The sequence below is a fragment of the Euwallacea similis genome, chromosome 6 (assembly GCF_039881205.1).
Source record: "Euwallacea similis isolate ESF13 chromosome 6, ESF131.1, whole genome shotgun sequence".
NCBI classification, from domain to species: domain Eukaryota; kingdom Metazoa; phylum Arthropoda; class Insecta; order Coleoptera; family Curculionidae; genus Euwallacea; species Euwallacea similis.
Genome location: NC_089614.1, coordinates 4,450,173 through 4,468,169, shown reverse-complemented (window position 1 = coordinate 4,468,169; position 17,997 = coordinate 4,450,173). Strand labels below are relative to the sequence as shown.

Genomic DNA, 17,997 nt, shown 5'->3' with positions numbered 1-17,997 from the left:
TCAACACCTGAAATAAACCAATTACGCGTCGTAAATTAAATAGAGGACTATCACGCTATAGATGTCGCATACACGGTGAGTGGTATTATAATTCCACAATTATAGTAAAAGTAATGACTCCTAAATCTCTCGGTAAACGAATTAGTTAGCCTGGATCGTATTGATCCCTATCAGCTAATTTTGAACCAATCGGATCGATACTCCATAATAGCGGCCAATCCTATTGGCTGAAAATCAGCTGAGAGGGATCAATACGATCCAGACTTACCAGCTCGTTTACCTAGATATTTAAAAGTAATTATTCTCACTGTAATTATGGAACCATCGAGCCTACTGTCACACTGTGTACAAAATCAACAGTATTATAGTCCTCTTCTCTTTAATTTATGACGCGTAATACCTTGCTTCAACTAATGTTCAATTTTTGTTCTTTTTCTATGTTCGATTTTGATACTTACATTAACAATTTGCTCAGTGTCCCACACATTACTAATTATTACAATATTGTTACACCTGTCAACAATATTTAAATATATTGTGTAGAGTGCAGACCCTCATGACGCAACCATGGAGGTGACTTTCAAGAAAATACTTTCATGAAAACAATATCATCATGAAACTGAGCTTTTAAAGTGTCAGTCAATAAGTTGCCTCTTTGTCTAGCTATCATTAGTTGACTAAAATGAGGAATTAAACTAATTGATTGAAAATTAGCTGACAGGGATCAATCCGATTGCTCTCATCGGTTCCAAAAAGGCTATTGTGATAACGTTGTGTCGACAGTGCGATAGCGATTATTGTGTTATATATACGATGACATTTATTACGATAGTTGCCGCCAGGACAGAAACTATCATGAAAATTATCATCGTGAAATTGAGCCTTTAATAGGGGTCTTGATCGGGATGGTCGGATTATCACGGGCTAAATGCGAACGTTTGGGAGCACGTGGGAACACGGCTGGCCCTGAATAACAAGGATGTAAAACGAGTACGAAATTGTTAGTCTCAGGTTTCAATCTATTGCGATTTCTCTAAGTCATGCAGAAACGACGGGTATCGAGTTTCGAATCGAGTCACTGGAAAGTCTAAGAATTCTTAAGATTCAAAAATATATATTGTATTCTTCCATTGTGAGGACGAAATAGAGAATTACATAGATATTTTTAAGGCAGCGTTTAGAGCACGGAAACCTTAATTTGAAAGGAGTAGACAAATAGATATTATTAATCCTACCGTTCTAGAATTTCCTTTACACCTTTGACCGTAGCTTCTCTTTTAGATCAGTGTAGGACGCCTTGACAGATGTACGATCGCTACCGCTATCGATTTTTTCTGTGCAGAAAACCTCGGAACATTGTTTTCACAGTTATTTCCTTTATGTAAGTCATATCGTGAATATTTTATAGACAATATTTCACCCACCATTGAAAGTATTTTGAATTTTAATAAAAACAGATACCTATCTGAACGTCTCAAATTCGTTCTCATGTTTATATGCTTTTGTAGTTCCATTTTTTGGAATATATTGGCAACATTCGGCTAAGCATATTCCCATTTTAAAATTGACTTCGCCACAATCTTTGCTTATAAAGTGCTTCTAGGAAAGTAGGAAAATTCATATCGAAAACACTCTTCTCGATAAGGCTCTTGGCAAAAATGGCAAATAAGTCTTTTTATATTTGTTTCCGGCGTAATCTTCGCATCTTAAATAAAAAATGATTACCTTATTATCATGGTTCCCCAAAAGAAGCATTTCAGCAAATGCTTCAAGATAAGAAATTCATGATGTACTACGCGTATCTTAATACCCCCTACAGCAAAGGTAGGGGTTTTGGTGTTTCCTTCGAACCTCATGTACTATTATTGCGATATTTTTCATTTTGGCCTTATTAATCTATTTACACATAAGTCGTAAAATATGATGGAGGACGGAAAGATAAGAGCCGGCACAAATCTCAACTTTTGAAATATTAAAAGCCTTTCATGACGCGAATACGAAATGAACCTCTTTACACCATATTTCGGTTACTTTTGAACTGCGTATTATAGTGTGGGAAGCCTGGGAAGATTCCAGACCCACGTCACATTTTTACAATTTCTTATTTGGTCTTATTTTGCCTCGAAGCCAGTAAAATTTACGCTAATCTTCCCGGTGCTAAAGTAATATAAATTCCCTCGCAATATTTGCAGGTAAAAATACACCCCCGGCTATTTCTCTAATTATGCAGTTATGTAGCAAAATAGAGCATAACAACTCGTTATTTAATCCTACTAATTTCGAATTTGATATCTGTCATATAACCGCAATTACAAACTAATTAGAAAGTTTGAAAATGTGTGCAGCCGGATAACATTAAAAGCGTACATTTTTTCCTTCGTCTCGTGTGTTTTGTTTGAAATTTTGGCAACACCCCTTGTTGCTTCCGACTACCTTGCTTTACTTTCGAAATAATTAATATCGCGTTAAATGCCGCTGTAAATTAGGAAAATCATAAGCTTTTGTCTTTAAAATATAATTAGGAGCAACATGGAACTGTATATATTTGGTAAGCTAAAATTTCACTCCAGTTACTGTTTTGAATGCACGATGGTGTTAATATTGAGACAATATTTTCGTTATAATGAAGAGATGAGAGTTAATAACAATTTGGAATGACAGAAGCAAAACCTGGAAACTCCTACAAAATCACGAATACTCTTAAAAGGGAATTAAAAACTTCTGCACGTACGGTCATTTGTTAAAAGTTATCACCGTGGAGGTGGTCATTTAATAATTCCCATCATTATTCGAGTGGTTGTTATAAGGATTAATTTATATTTCTTATTTCTTCCAAACGTTGCTAGAAAGCTAAACTTAATTACTCTGCTATTCTTGGGCCATCAGTTTTTCATTTAATCCCGGACGCAAATTTATATCCAAAAAGTGCTTAGTTCACAGCTGTTCTTAACAACTCCAGGAATGTACAAAGGTGCTTAAACATTATTAATCTATTGCTGGGAACTGTGTTTGACAAACTATGCTCACACCGTTAAATTTCGCTAGTCATCAGGGTAACTTGTTACATTTTGGTAAATGGAGGCCTCATTACTTAAAAGTTAAATATTCCGGTTTCAGGGCCCAGGTCTAGGAATCCCTTAACTTTACTATAATAAAATGCCTTTAGCCGATACTCGGAAAAATATGGACGTTTTGAGAAATCGTTTGTGTCGTATACAGCAATAACAAATCGATTTAGAATGACACGACTTTAGGTATGGAGTGTCTTTTGTTGTTTGGATCGCTCCGGGGACTGAAAATGTTCAATTTCAGGAAAACTCTTTCAGCCAATCTGTCTCACTAGCGTGAAACTTTTAAGTATTTTCGTTATGATTTTTCTGAACAATTTCGCTGAACAATTTCCCGCAGTCTTTTCGAATGTTTTTTAAGCCCAAATGGAGCTGCGTTAAATTGAAGTTAGTGTATGTAATAAAGTTGCCCCTTGAGGACTTATCCAATATAACCGCGAGAATTGTTCGATATATTGTCAATTTAAACTATAGAGAAGTTTTATTGTAGTTTTATCGTAAATTTTACTTCATACACTTAGTTCCAGATGTGGTCCGATTTATTAGGCTTTAGAAGAAAACCGATTAAGACATAAAACTTCTTTTCCCCTTTCTTTTTAATTCAAAAAGTTGAAATATGTCAAAAATTTGTGGATAAAATTGCCTAATTAAATAAATAAAATTAATCACACACACAACAACTACTTTAGTTTTCTAGGTCGGGAGAATATTTCTTTCAATCTTGAATCTGCCTCCAAAAGTATGTGAAATGAATATGACTCGAACTGCATTTTTCAGAATTTCGGATCTCAAACATATTTGAAATTAATTTGAGTTTCAAAGTCGATAACTAATTTCTGATGAATTCCCAAAATGTTTGAACATTTTCGAAGGTGGACATGCGCTTTAAAAGTTTTTCAAAGGTTGGAAGGTTGTTGGTTGGTAAGAAAGTTGAAGGGAGCAATTGCCGAGGATAATAGCTGAAGAATAAATTGGATTATACCGCAGTAACGTTAGTTTAATCAATAATAATATTTTAATACTTTTCGCAGTCTTAGGAGTTTCAAGGCAAAATCTCTATACAGTAATATCGATAAAAAAATCAAATCGTGTTTTGAGCAGTTTTTTCGAATCTATCTTTTAGTTGAGAATTACTGAAACTGCTTCATAATCAGGAAAAAGGCCAATGTTGCAACAGGATTTTGTCCAGCCGCAATCATACCTTGATATTGAAGTTTTATCATGCTGAAAACCGTCTATATTCCGTCTATATTGCCAAAACTTTAAAAGATCTTCAGTGGTAGATGATTTTTTCTCTGTAACAAATTCATATAAAATCAAGAGTTTTTTTCTGAGTTTTACACTCAGTTTAAATGAATTTTCTGTAATGCATTGGTCTCTATAGCTTTGGTTCACAGGGGCGTCTAGATAAAAGCTATAAAATCGAATATGAATTTTTTTCTTGACAAATTTTTGAAACGATCAAAATTAAAATTAATTCATAAGAAGTAATCAGGATAAATGACAACCTTGCAACAGTCTATTTTTAAGCCGCCACATGTGCAACAAAATTATACAACAAACTCATATCTGGTTTAAAAGTTGCTTTATCTTTTACCGTTTTGCAGAAAAATGGGAAAATATTTAGAAAAATGGAACATTTCATTTGAAAGTTTGTTCAATAGTTCTTCAACCAAATGGAAATCCATTTTCAAAATACAGTTTTTTTAGGGCAATTTTTGCATGGAATGTGGTGAAGCACCAAGAAATAATCTGTTGTTACTGAGATCCAACCCTTTAGTCATTTTTCAAATTAATTTCGAGGCACGAATATAGAAAACAAACCAAAGAATTGCAATATGAGACAACTAATTTTCTGAGATTTTTTTCCAAAATATTTCAGTGGTGCTCACAATTAAAATTGAAGCACTTTTGATTTTGCACTCTTAAATCAACTTCTATTTCGGTCTATAAAGGCTTTCCAGGAATTTTTCCATCCAGGAGAGGTCGAGAAGTTTCATGAGGTCTAAGTCTCCGAGTTATGTATAGTAATTTCGTACATTCTTATGGCCACGATATCGTTTTTTCGCAAATTAAGAAATAATTAAAAAAACCCTTTTCTGCAATGTGGGTGCTTGTTGACCTCATTATTATTATCACTTTTTGAAAGTGAATAATAGAGCTCTGTGAGCTTTAAATTTGCTCTATTGAAAGAAGTGTAAAATTCGTTGTCTAATTTTTTGAAGAATGTGCCTAGTTTTCGAGAAAACGGTGAAAGTTAAAGCAATTTTTAAACCGGATGCGAGTTTCTTAGAACGTTTTTCAAAACTTTGCCCACTTAATCATCTCTGTACCTTTCACAGTTTCCAAGATCCAAATACGTACATCACGAATTTGGATCAGACTGCCTACAAACAAAAAATCCGTTGAATGGATCCCATTACGAATAATCGCGAGTAAGATGTGCAAAATATGAATTTTTTGTATCTTCTGAGAATTATTACTTAGATGATCATTTCGATACTTTTTTCAATAGATATTTCGCGAATTCGTGTTTAGGGAGATGTACTAAAAACATCTTCATAATGGAATTTATGGGTCTTAAAGGGTGGATAAAAATTGTGTTCCTTCATGAAGCTATGAATTCTAAAACTCCAATTGTTGAAAATGTCTAATTAGCTAAGTACTGTAATATTAAAAGCGAAGCTCTTAGCGGGTAACTTAAACTTCCAAGCGTAGGAAGATATTAAGATCCCTAATTATCTACCTGGCATAGTTCTAGGTTAATTGATCCTGAATGAGTATATATCGGTTGTTTGTTGAAGAAAAACAGTTAGGTTAAGCTTTAAAAACGAAAGGATAAAACTCCGACTTACGTTCTCTCAAAGTGACCATAAAGTAAGATGGCTTGCCAGGATTGCTCGGCCCAATCGCGTTCCAAGCTATTATCTGGAAGCTATAAACTGTGTAAGGCCTCAAACCTTTCACTTGAAACAAGGACTCGTTGTTCGTAGTGTTCAGTTTCCTGATGGTGAAATTTGTGCTCTTGGCCATGCTGAAACAAGAAAAGAAATCGCTGACATTGATATATTATAGCTTCGAAAAGGTGCAGCAGCGGACTTTCTTGGGAACAACTTACCGATATCATGCGGCGGAATTTTATATAAATTCGAGGAAGATACTTTAGAATCTGAAATTTACTTGGAATGCGGAAGGAAACTTGTTTAAAACTTTAAAAGAGAATGGTGCCTCGGCTTTTTCAATGTTACCTCGCATTTTTACTAAAAAATTCATCGGCATTGATGATTTATTACACATACTCGAAGTTTAATTAAATACGTCCAGTCATAAATGCACTCCATCAAATTATTTCCAGAACTGTCGTTAAATCCAAGTTGTCTCTTTGGCGACAGCTCCGAACTATATGTGCTTATTTTAATCTTGAGCGAAAGTTCCGCATCAAACCACTGAACATTAGTCCTTCAATTATAACTTCCTTTTTGTTACAAGAGACAACAAAACTTCGCTTTAATCTCTACAAACGACCCACAAGAATATGCATGTTCTGTGCAATATCGTGATACTTTGCTTAATTAATAACAAGCGTTGTAGCTGTAATTTCGATCATATTATCAAACAATGACGTACTTAAACTGGAGAGATATCAAATGAAGACACTGCCGGGTTTATCACGAAATGTTGATAATTTTATATATTAGATCAAGTTTATGAATTATGGCGGTCTTTATACACCGAATTCGCCATGGGATTTTCTAACAGCTCTCACAGACATTTTAGACTTTCTGGAACAACAACAACATAACAATATTTTTCAGAAATAGGAGCGACCCTTTCGACAATTTATAGGGGTTAAGACAAAATTAAGACGTCTTTAGAGTTAATTTGTTCTATATGTTTGACGCTGATTGTTCACTTTTTCTTTTACCTTCTGTGGGAATAACGCTTCTAATACAAGTTAGTTGAAGCGGGAGAATTTCACACCACTCTCAGTCAAAACTAACTGACACTAATATTCACCCCTTACTAAGGGCTCTGGCCAAAAACCCTTTTTTTAGCAAGGGTTTCCGTTCAAGTAAATCGTGAGCCCTTTATTTTAGAAGGAAATTGAAATCTGTAAAAGTATTTCTTAAGCAATTTTTTGAGTAAAATACGTTTGTCTGTGAAGATGAGTGTTCAAGATAACGTTTCGGTTTTCCAGAAACACTGTCAAGTTATATTTTTCTTATGGCGGCCATACTGGATACTGCAATTTATGGATAGGGAGTGGCCTGGTTGGCCGAATTTTACTTTGCGTTGTGCATGCAAAGGCAGTTCTGTGCGAAAAGGTACTACTTTCCGCACGGGTTAGGAAAATAACTATTTCATTCTTTGTCCAAGAATTTAAAAAAATCGAATATGGTCGCCGTAGGAAAATATAAATTGATAATGTTTCCAGAGAACCGGAACGTTGTCATATTATTTTATTTTCTAAAATAAAAGATTTATGATGGGAAAATGCGTCGTTTTCGTTTTCTTAAAATTTCTGGAAAATTTACCGCCGTTGCGGTTTCATCATTACGTTGCTCACAAAATTGTTTAGAACTTTCCTCATTTAAGCAGCTTGGTGGCTTCTATAGTTTCCCACATACCAACACGTGGAAATCCAATTTGAGATATCTGTATATTTATATTTCTTTTATTTCACGAGATCCTCCAAAATACCATCAGGAAAAACAGCATATTTCAATGACATATGCAAACAGATATGTAAATAAGGCTATTAGCCATCGAATTAGCTACTTCTCTTTGCCTCCTTTTTAACGACGACGTTTTACATGAGTTATTATAATTTGTTTTTGGGTCGCTTTATGTAAATGAAAACTATTTTTACAATACGGGATTAAAATTGAAAATTTACGGCTCTGAGCGTTTTAATAAAAAACATTTAAATGAATTTATTTGAGCTGTTTAAGCTCAAATTATAATAGTAGGACTAGTAAGGGTCTTGTCACAAGACCAAAGTTATGTCGAATTTTGCGTGATTAAGACCAAGCCCGGTCTTCTTCAATCTCTTTCTCTTCAATCTTTGTCTTGGTCTTGTTTTGGTCACCATTACTACCTCATTACAAAAAGCGCCAAAACTTGATTAATTTAAATCCCAGGAAATCTGAGTTTCTCTACACATGTTTACGTGACAAACTTACTTTAATATACGTATAAGGTTACCTATCATATGCTGAAGCCTTCCTACAAAAAAATGACTCACCCTGTACACAACGAGCAGAAATTACTGAGTGTCGAAAATCCAGGTATCTTTCTCTCAGTCGGTTCGGAATACTAAAGCATCAACCTGGTTGATAATTTTCGGGAAATATTGAATAATACATCTGCAAGTGCCTATTCTACGAGTATCAATATACGTCCACGAAAAGTAAATGGCATATTCTACAGCCTTTCTAGGAGTTCAAGAGCTCCATCTATCAGACGTCTAATACATAATGGGTGAGTAAATCGAAAGTGCTTTATACATATAAAAACAAGAAGAATCTTTTAGCTTTAAATAAACTTATTTTACTCTCTATATCCGATAAAGTTATTCCACCCCCTGTCAAAAGTTTTATGCTAATACTGAAAGAGTGAAATCACAACTCTGAAGATAGCGAGACTCGCTGGGTATATTTTAGATGAATTTTATATCCAGTTTTATTAGAGAAATAGAAGACAGGCCCTAGTTATGCTATAAAACAGAACAAAGATAAACAGAACGTGTAAGAATAGACTTGGCAACTTTCTCTGATAAATTTAATAAATCAAAACGTTCTTGCCGGAGTTAACTGCCGGATGGAAATAAATTTAAAAAGATGTTGATTGTTTCCGTTAAAGTAATTTAGTAATGAACTAGAAGACATAAAGTTTTTAATATTGCCCTCTAAGGTAAAGTGTTGTCGCAACGTTAAATCTGGTTTATATACCTAATTTGAAACATAAACTTTCCACCAGGTGGGACTAGGCACCAAATGAAAGCCACTATTTACCTATCGCATTGCGAATGCAAAATTACTAACCAGATTCCTGAGTTAAAGGATAATTTTCAGGAGGTAAGGCAGAAGTCTTCCTGGGATTTAGTTTTCTAATGTATGCGACATAATAGATTTAACATATGAATTAAACGGTTCTAATTTAATTTTATCAGTCCTGGAAGTTCCCTCGGCTTAGAAACCTAAAACATATATATTATGATCCAGAATATTCTGGAAATGATTCAGTTATGACGAGAAGACGAAAACTTTAAACGGAATATTATATTACTATCCATGAATTTTGATCTACGTCGTTGAAACTTGAGACTGAACTTTAATATTAAAAACCGTGATTTTCCTCAATTTCTTACATTTTCCGCGGGTGATTTATTGTTTCCAAATTTGGAAAAACCAAAGAGAGTTGAATGAACGATTCAGAAGCGCAAAAAGCGAAAGTGTATATATATATTTTGCATTGAACGAGAAAAGCATAAATCACGGATTTATTGCACGATAGAGATTTATTGTGGAAATCTGCTCTAATCTATCATGTTTACACAATTGTACAGATGTATCTGATTTTCCAAAATAAAAACACGTTCCTAAAAGGGTCCAATGGTATAGAATGTTCCATCATCGAATCCCATACACTCGTCGTCAATTTACGGAAAAATTGCAAATATGCAGCAGTAATTTAATACAGCTCTGTCGAAATAAAAGGCCGCTTTAGTCCATCATAGAGTTTTAATAAACCTTTGACGTAGTAAATCAATTTGCGTGAACCAGAATTTTTATGTGACAAGGAAAATTGTTAAGTGTCTGATGTCGTTAAAGTACACACTTCAAAGTTTGTTTACAATCTATCGAGCCGAGCTAATCAGTTTAATTGGTGGTATTTAGCAATATCAGGGAGCTATTAATCTCTATACAAAATACATCACGTTGGTGACATATAATAAATTTTACTTAATTCGAGAGCTAGAGCTGCGATGTCAAATAAAGTTCCGGAAAGCTGTCCTAATCACCCTGATATTTAGTCCTACAATGGCAGGGCACAAACAGGGCCAACGGTATTAAGATCACAGTTTATGGGATCTATCCACCCTATCAATTGACTACATCGAAAGGGTCTAAGTTTCGGCCAAAAAACATGTACTATTCATAACGGGTGTGGGTATGACGCACCAATTTATTTTCCATATGAATATTTGATGATCGACAAAACACCATAATCAATATCAACCAAATATATTCTCCGTGTGTTTCTTACAATTTGCTCGCCTCTAATGGTCACACTGTAGTAAACCTCTTATATGCTTTTAAATTCGTCGCGTTACAGAGCCGCAGATAAATACCTCATAATTTACCGGACTCTCCTTTTGCGCTCTTTTTCCTGATAAAGCAGGTACAGTTTTTACTAATTTCCCTGGTGTATTGATTAGTCCAATTTGAATGTGGTCGTAATAATAACATAAGTTGGTCATCGTTTTTTCTATGAGGAAGCTTTTGACTCACCAATCCAATCGATAGAAGCCGTCTCTATCGATTGCATTCATGAGTCAAGAGCGGCTATAAATCATTTTAAGGTATCACATGTTTCACCCTAATTCAATTTTAATTTTCCCGTTTGAGTGGACATCAGGTTAGAGTTTTTTTTTAGTGTAAATATGCCTTATAATTTGAAAACTCTGAATAAAAACAGAATTTGCTATTGGAAATTACATTAATGGGGACAAAAATTAGTTAGAAATAACTATAATTATGCTCTTACAGGTTTTTTTTTAATTTTGAATTAGGTTGATTTTTCGGTATCGAAATTTTAATTTATTAAAATCATAATTAATTATTTAAGGGGTTAAGAGTTAAGGAAAAATTGAGGAGAAAAACAATGTTGGTTCAAAGGAACTTTTAGCCCGTTTTGCTTTAGATCCCTTTATCTTTAGCTGATGTTAGTTTCCCTTAAAATTCAACCCTTTTCGTACCTACCACCAAGAATCTTTGCTCTTTCCCGTAAATTTGAAGTTTTATAATCCCTTTTCGGCAGTAATTTCTGATCTGCGTTAATCTCTTAACTGTAATTATTTCGAAGCCATCGATCTCCAATGATTTGATGTTTTTGAATAGAGGATCGTTTTTTCTAGTATATGAATCCATATATCGAACTCCAATTCTTTCCAAGATATAAAATTTCTAATAAAAGTCTCGAATGTAGTGTTGAAAAAGTAGGTACTACTTTTTTCAAAAGTAGTACTACTAAAAATATTATAATTTAGTCCCCTTTTTGTCCTGAAAACTTAACTTTTTTACAGCTTTTACTTAATTTTTTTTATTAGGTACTTAGAATCCGCAACTAATCCCAATCATTTTTAGTGCACGTATGCATATATCTAAATTTAAATGTTTCGGACATAGCTTCGCATCGGAGCTTTGCATAGAAGAATTTTTACATAATCATTAAAAGTTTGAAGGTGAAAGCGATAGTTGTAAGACAGATTTGAAATTATTAAGACGTATTACAACTTTATACCTCATCTCAGCTCTGCATTTAATTAACTCGAATACCGAACACCTCAAATCTCTAAGACTGGTTTCGATCCTATTAGATCTTGTTAGTTTAGTTCATCACGACTCAATTAAACACAGACTGCTATAAGCAGAAAGTGGCAATATCAAAGGGAAATATTTTGGGCCAGTAGAAAAAGATTCTACTAGCGCCATCTGTTATATTCTAGTCGAGCTGCATCAAAAAGGGCACAATAAATGACGTTGCTGTATCTTTTTTCTGTAGGTCGATATTACCGATTTCTGTTCTGATTTGATTGACTCGAGATCAATCAAACTGACGAGATCTAATAGGATCGATAGAGATCTGTAAAAAAAACAAGCGTTCAAGCACTGATGAAAGTGGATGTTGGGCAACCCGGCGACTCGTGTATCTACTTATTGACTTTAATAGGCAGGTGTGTATATTTACTGCGCATATCTGAATAAATCCATAATTTCTTCTCAAGCCTGAATGCAATTCCGATGATTTCTAACGCCAGAAAGTAATAAAATTTGTGGACCACTACCTTTTACTACTACTTAAACCTTAAAAAGCAACAGAAATTCCCTAAGCCTTTCGAATTTCCTGTTACAAGGAAATTTCTGTATTTTCAGTTGGTTAGTCGATAATCTGTAATAGAAAACAATCCCCCGAATTAGAGGGTTTTGATTTTGTCTTGACCACTAAGTCCTTACGTTCGACTGAAGTTGTTATGATTTTGCACATTCTACGTCGCTTATTTAATATATTCTATGATGTTTTCAGAAATCCTAAGCCAAAGGCCTTTAAAGCGTAATCATGGCCAGGGCATAATGCCCCTAAAGGATTATTAAACTTGTAAGGGAATATAGAAAGGATACTCTTACCCCTGTTACGTTTAATTAGTCCGGTTTTGCGAACTACGATTGCTATTCTATAGAAAACAGGTCTCTGGAGTAAATTTGTATGTTTTACTACCTACCAACCCTTCATTAGGTTCCAGGTTGAACTGTTAATGTCCCTTAATTAATTGCAAACCAATGGTCAAGTTTATAGCACGAAAGCAATTCGAGAAAATTTATTTTTATTTTTACCTGTTTTTAATTCTGTTTATTAGCATTCAATTAGCGAAGCAGAAGAAGCGAAACGCGGTTACAAACTTATGCAAATATAAAAACAGCGATTAATTTATTTCAAGGGAGCAGTTTCAAATATGTATAATTAAGAAGTTTATTCAAACGACATTAAAAATATCATATTTTCTAATGATAAAAACAATTAAATTCGAAAAATTTAATACCTTTGATGTTTGTTTTCCTTAATGGATTTTAGTGCAGCCAGGATTGGCATTCTGAAGGTTAAAGGAAAATAGGTACTTTTAAAGCCTTCCACAAGCGTTCTGCATAAAATTAAAATTTTAGGGATCGCGGAAAATAAAAAACAATGGTGTTGCCCTTTCGGCCCTTCAGGAAGTAACCATTAAAAACTCGACTTATAATTAAAATGTTTGACATTTCAGATAAACCCTTTTGCAGGCAGTGGAGGTAAACATCCTTTTTCGCAGATTTTAGGGCTATCTTTTTGAGCAAGGATACATCATTCCAAGCCGGCAACTCACTCCGTTAAAATTAAATTTTGAGCAAATAAAAATTTTAATAATATTCCTCTAAGCTAGGTAAAAATATGGATTTTTTGTTTTCGTTATTCAGTTCCTCAGTCTATAGAAACCAAATCACAATTGGGGAACCATTTTTTTGTGGGAGAGCAATACTACCGTGATGTACTAATCTTGAACGAATTCTTTTTTGATTAGGAAGTTTCTTTATTATGCGGACGATACTATTGAAAACTATGAAGAAACGCATTTAATGGATTTCAAAAAATTTTCTGAAGGTTAAAAAACGGTCAAAACTTGGTTCGACATCTCGTTGTTTTTGCAATCGATTTATTCCTGAATCTGTTACAACCTTAAGGCTCATGATTAATAACCTCGAAATTTATGTTTATAACTTTTAGTTTGCCGCGTTTACTAATACCTGTAAGCCTTACTGGACTCGTCAATCATTGGCCTCAGCGAGAGGGGACGTCCAATTTTTTTCCCTAAATCTTCTTCCCTCAAACATTTTTAACATTTTGCCACTCAAACTAAATGCAAGCAGGCAACCTGATTTGAAAAATTGAAAATTACAGTTTAGGGCTAAGGTTCCCCTATCGATTCTTAGAACACAAAAATCTAAAAAAACAACAATTAAATTAATTGACGTCGTAAACCGAGCACACACAAAAACGTTAACTCAGTTTTATGTATTTTATGAAAAAAGAATGGAAATCGAAGTCGTCTGAGGTAAAAGTTCTTATTTGAGTAATGCTGCAAAGAGGACTGAACGCAGTGCCCCTATAATTAAGCCTGATGTTTACGAGTAGCGTGGCACTGGGCCATGTTTTTCAAGCATGGACATCGGCAAACATGGTTTTCATTCCAAAAGCAGGATGAAATGACAGTGCACAGAAATTAGAGAATCCTGACCAGGAAAAAATCTTATTCAAATAGTGCTGTAGGAATGGCCGGACTCCGACTTACCATAGTTAAATCTAGTGTTCAGCGTGGCGCTGGGACACGACCTTCAAGGATGGATTAACACGGTCTTTATCTTGAAAGTGGCAACTACAGCATGGTTCTACCTTCAGACTAATAACTTTAATATCTTGTCTAATGAAAACTTTGGTAATAATTGTCGATAAGTACATAACAAGAGAATGAGTGGGATAACGCGATACCATTTTAGTAAGCGTTAACGGGCATACAGCACGGAAAAATCGCCAGCAACGATTCTCCCTAAAGTACAAAATATCTTATATAGTTCAGATTCAGACTAACACTCTTCTTTAACGTAGCAGATGCGTTCAAAGAGCCAAGAACCGATAACATTTGCGATGCGCTTACAGGCTGCGGTATCCCACCGGGCGACCACCAGAAGGAAATCAAGGTGAAGGATAGCTATCCATAGGGCAGCTGCTTATCACCGCGACTGTCGGACCTCCTGATGGACGGTATTTTGGAGAGGCTTCAGACCGATCGATTCAGCTCGGGCTGGTGATGATATTGGCAAAGTTCGTCGACAGTGCCTGATACGACCGAAAACAAATTGTTTTTTGGGTTCGAAAAAATGAGCAATAATATAAACAGTAACGGGATAACAAATTTGTCAGAGTTCGGTCCCACTGACGCCCCCTTAGAGTTTTAAACGGTTGTTACGATTCGAGTAATCATGATCAAATTTCAAAGGGTTTCCTAATGAAAATCTCCTTCTAACTTTAATATTTCTCTACTCTTCCTGCGAAATAAAAATACAGAGTCTTCTACAAGTTTACTTTACTGTAGAATATTAACCCCTTTCCGTTTTCCCAGAGCCTTAAGGGTCTAATAAACTTCCGCTCTTCGAACGAAATATTATTCGTTATACGTATATAAAAAAGCAGACAATCGTATCTACTAATGCTTAATTAAAAAGAAATATTGTGTTTCATTGGATTTTATCCATAACACAAAATTAAATCAAAACAACGTGCGGAAAATACATCCTGCCAGTTACACGCATGGGAAGCCCCCATCTCTCTCTCTATTTGGAAGTGTTTAAAAACGATTATTATGGATGGGAAGATAGAGCGGTTTTATGTGGGAGAGGGACAAAATTAAATTTTAGGCGTCACTGCTTTGAATGATGATGAAAATAATTTTTATTGGATCCAGGGGAATGCCACGAAATAGACTTAAATTACCGACGAACAAGGCGAATTTAGTATACAGCCAAACACAATCGAGAAAGCTTTGCCTAAAAGTTGCAAATAGTTCCGAAAAGATTATTGATCGAGGGATATTTCGGTCAACGCTTTCGCCTAGAGAGGCATCCGATTCTTATGTGAATACCACGCTTAACAATGGAATTGAATCGTTTACAGTTCAACGGAAATTAAATTCTCTGTTATTTGAATTTAACCGGTGGTTAAAATTCTGCCTCCAAATCACTGCCATAAATCAATAGTTACTGATAAGAAATATGTTCCGATTCCATCGTATACTGAATCTTTGGATGATCTAAAAAGCCCCTAATGAATAAGTTGACACGATATGTCCGCTCAGCAATACGCTGTATCATCATTTTCGAGGAAGGCTTTGTGCTCTTTCTTGCACAATACACCTTGAGAAAGACATCGGGGATAACAATAAAAGTAATACACTAAACGAGGCTTCAATTTAGACAACGTGGGCGTTTTTAGGTAATAGGTCATAAAAATCCATTTAGAAGATACGGTAAATCATCGCAAATTGCGGATTTTCGGGCTCACGACAATAGCATAAATTACGCCGTTAAAATATGTTATAAAAAGTCAGCCGTTCGAAAGTGTGAAGTCAGCCTGAATTGCCACGCAAAAAATTGACAATAGGGGCTATAAAAATGAAAGATTGATATTAGATATATAAATTTGCTCCACTCGAGGAAATCTGTATGTACTGCTATGGTTTGGTAATTTTATTAGGCTCAACTTCTCGAAAAATATTCCGAGCTCGGTAAATCGCATGCATTATGTTTTCCTGAAGCAAGGAAAGTTTGAATTTATGTTCGAACTCCTATACTGTCAGAAGTTAAGGGGTAAGAAAAATTTACGAAAAACAAGGCCTTTCAATGTTCGTTAATAAATAATTTCTCTTTAAAGTTTAGAAACAAAGCTGGAATTTCCACGAAAAAAAAGCTAAAGGAAAGAAGGTAATCTCAGGAAAAACTGAAGTTACATCATTTCATTACACCGTTGTCTAGCGTTTTCTCCTGTTGAAGCATTTCAAAGAACAAGGAATATTTGCACTTCTTTGAAGTTCAAATTGCTTTAAGCCCGAACTAAATGCAGGAGGGCTGCAAGAATGGAACTCGACGATTACAATTAAAATAAATTGATTTTTTTCAAACTGGACAGAGAATATTCAATGAGAACAAACTATTTCAGATTGTCCAATTTTAATTCCAATTTAAATATCTATGAATATGGACTTATGTAATGCTGAGCAATCAGATCAGTTCTAGAGAACAGTCGGCCCATTTTTAAATTATTCATTCCACTTTAATCAACGCCTAACATTATATTAAAACATTACATTATATATTAAAACGAATTAATTTAAATTTACGTTTGCAAAAATTAATTCATTTCATAAATGCTGAACCGGTAAGATTTATCTGATTTTACCGTAACGTGAACCGACTTCAATTTTTCTCTTTCGATTTGTTATTAGAAACCCAATCAATTATTAATTCTGCCCGCAAAAGGGGAGACATTCAAATCATACGAACGACGACTTGAAAGTAGAGAACAAAGTAGCAAACTGGTGATTTCCTGGACTCAAAGTGAAGGAAAGATGAATGTGTAAGCACAAAGACGAAAGCAAATATTTAGGATCGCGTTTAAATATTTTTAGGGGAGGATATAAAATCATGGATTTCAACACAATAAAATAGTCATAGAATGACAAAATAATTGAAAGATGGAAGTGAAACATTGACGAATCGTTAGAAATTAAATTGGAAATGAAGCACTGATAAATAAAATAATTACTACGTTTTCATGCAAATTGAAAACGTTTTGAGAACATTTCCAGTATTGAATGTGAAAGTATGGGTTTCCATGCCGATTTTCAATTAGTTTTTAAGTCGGGTTTGAAACTGTTTTGAAACATGTTTAAAATATTGACAATAAAAAGAAACGGTTGGCGTGCGTTATTTACGATTAACGTGCCTGCTGTCACTGACGTCAAAGACGTTATACTCTTCGATATTTTACAATTTTATAAATAGACATAAATACAACGAACAATTGTAAGATTCTCTTTAATTTTCTAAATGTAAGTAATTCTAATCATTATGTAAAGTAAAATAATAACTGCGCACTATCAGATGTATTTCTTCTGATTAAAAAAAATATTTTCCTTTTCCCGTGTTTCTATGTTGCTTTAATGTCAATTAGATACTGAAAATTGTCGGATTGGCCTTGAAATAAAACGTGGTCGAATTGAAAACAGGTTGACATGGCAAGATTCAAATTTAACACAATTTCAAAAGATTCGCTTTCAGTTTGCATCAAAAAGTCATAATTAATAACTTTCGTTCCATCTAAATTGTCTTCAACTGAGTATGTCCTAATTTACCGCATATAAGCCCCATTTTTTCTCTTTCTAGATAAATAATGTACGTTTCGACAATAATTGCAGTCTTGTTGAACTGATTTATTCACGACTTCACCCCATTGCTACGCCAAATTTCACATCGACAACAGATAACAGTTGAATAATAAATTTACCTAAGACGTACCTTTGATGATGTATACCTTAACGTTCATTTGAGGTTTTTTCGATGAT

At 34.4% G+C, this 17,997-nt stretch overlaps 1 protein-coding gene across 5 annotated transcripts in view; it reads right to left on the bottom strand.

Annotated features, from left to right (window-relative positions):
• Nucleotides 1-17,997, bottom strand: part of Ptp99A (Protein tyrosine phosphatase 99A) — a 217,263-nt gene that overhangs the window by 48,293 nt on the left and 150,973 nt on the right. For 4 of the 5 annotated variants that reach the window (XM_066391188.1, XM_066391189.1, XM_066391190.1 and 1 more), the window contains exon 5: nucleotides 5,924-6,102. In XM_066391188.1, coding sequence (XP_066247285.1) covers nucleotides 5,924-6,102 — 179 coding nt within the window. Of the gene's footprint in view, nucleotides 1-5,923; nucleotides 6,103-6,186; nucleotides 6,642-17,997 lie in introns of those variants that run through there. The other variant, XM_066391192.1, reaches the window with a different exon arrangement.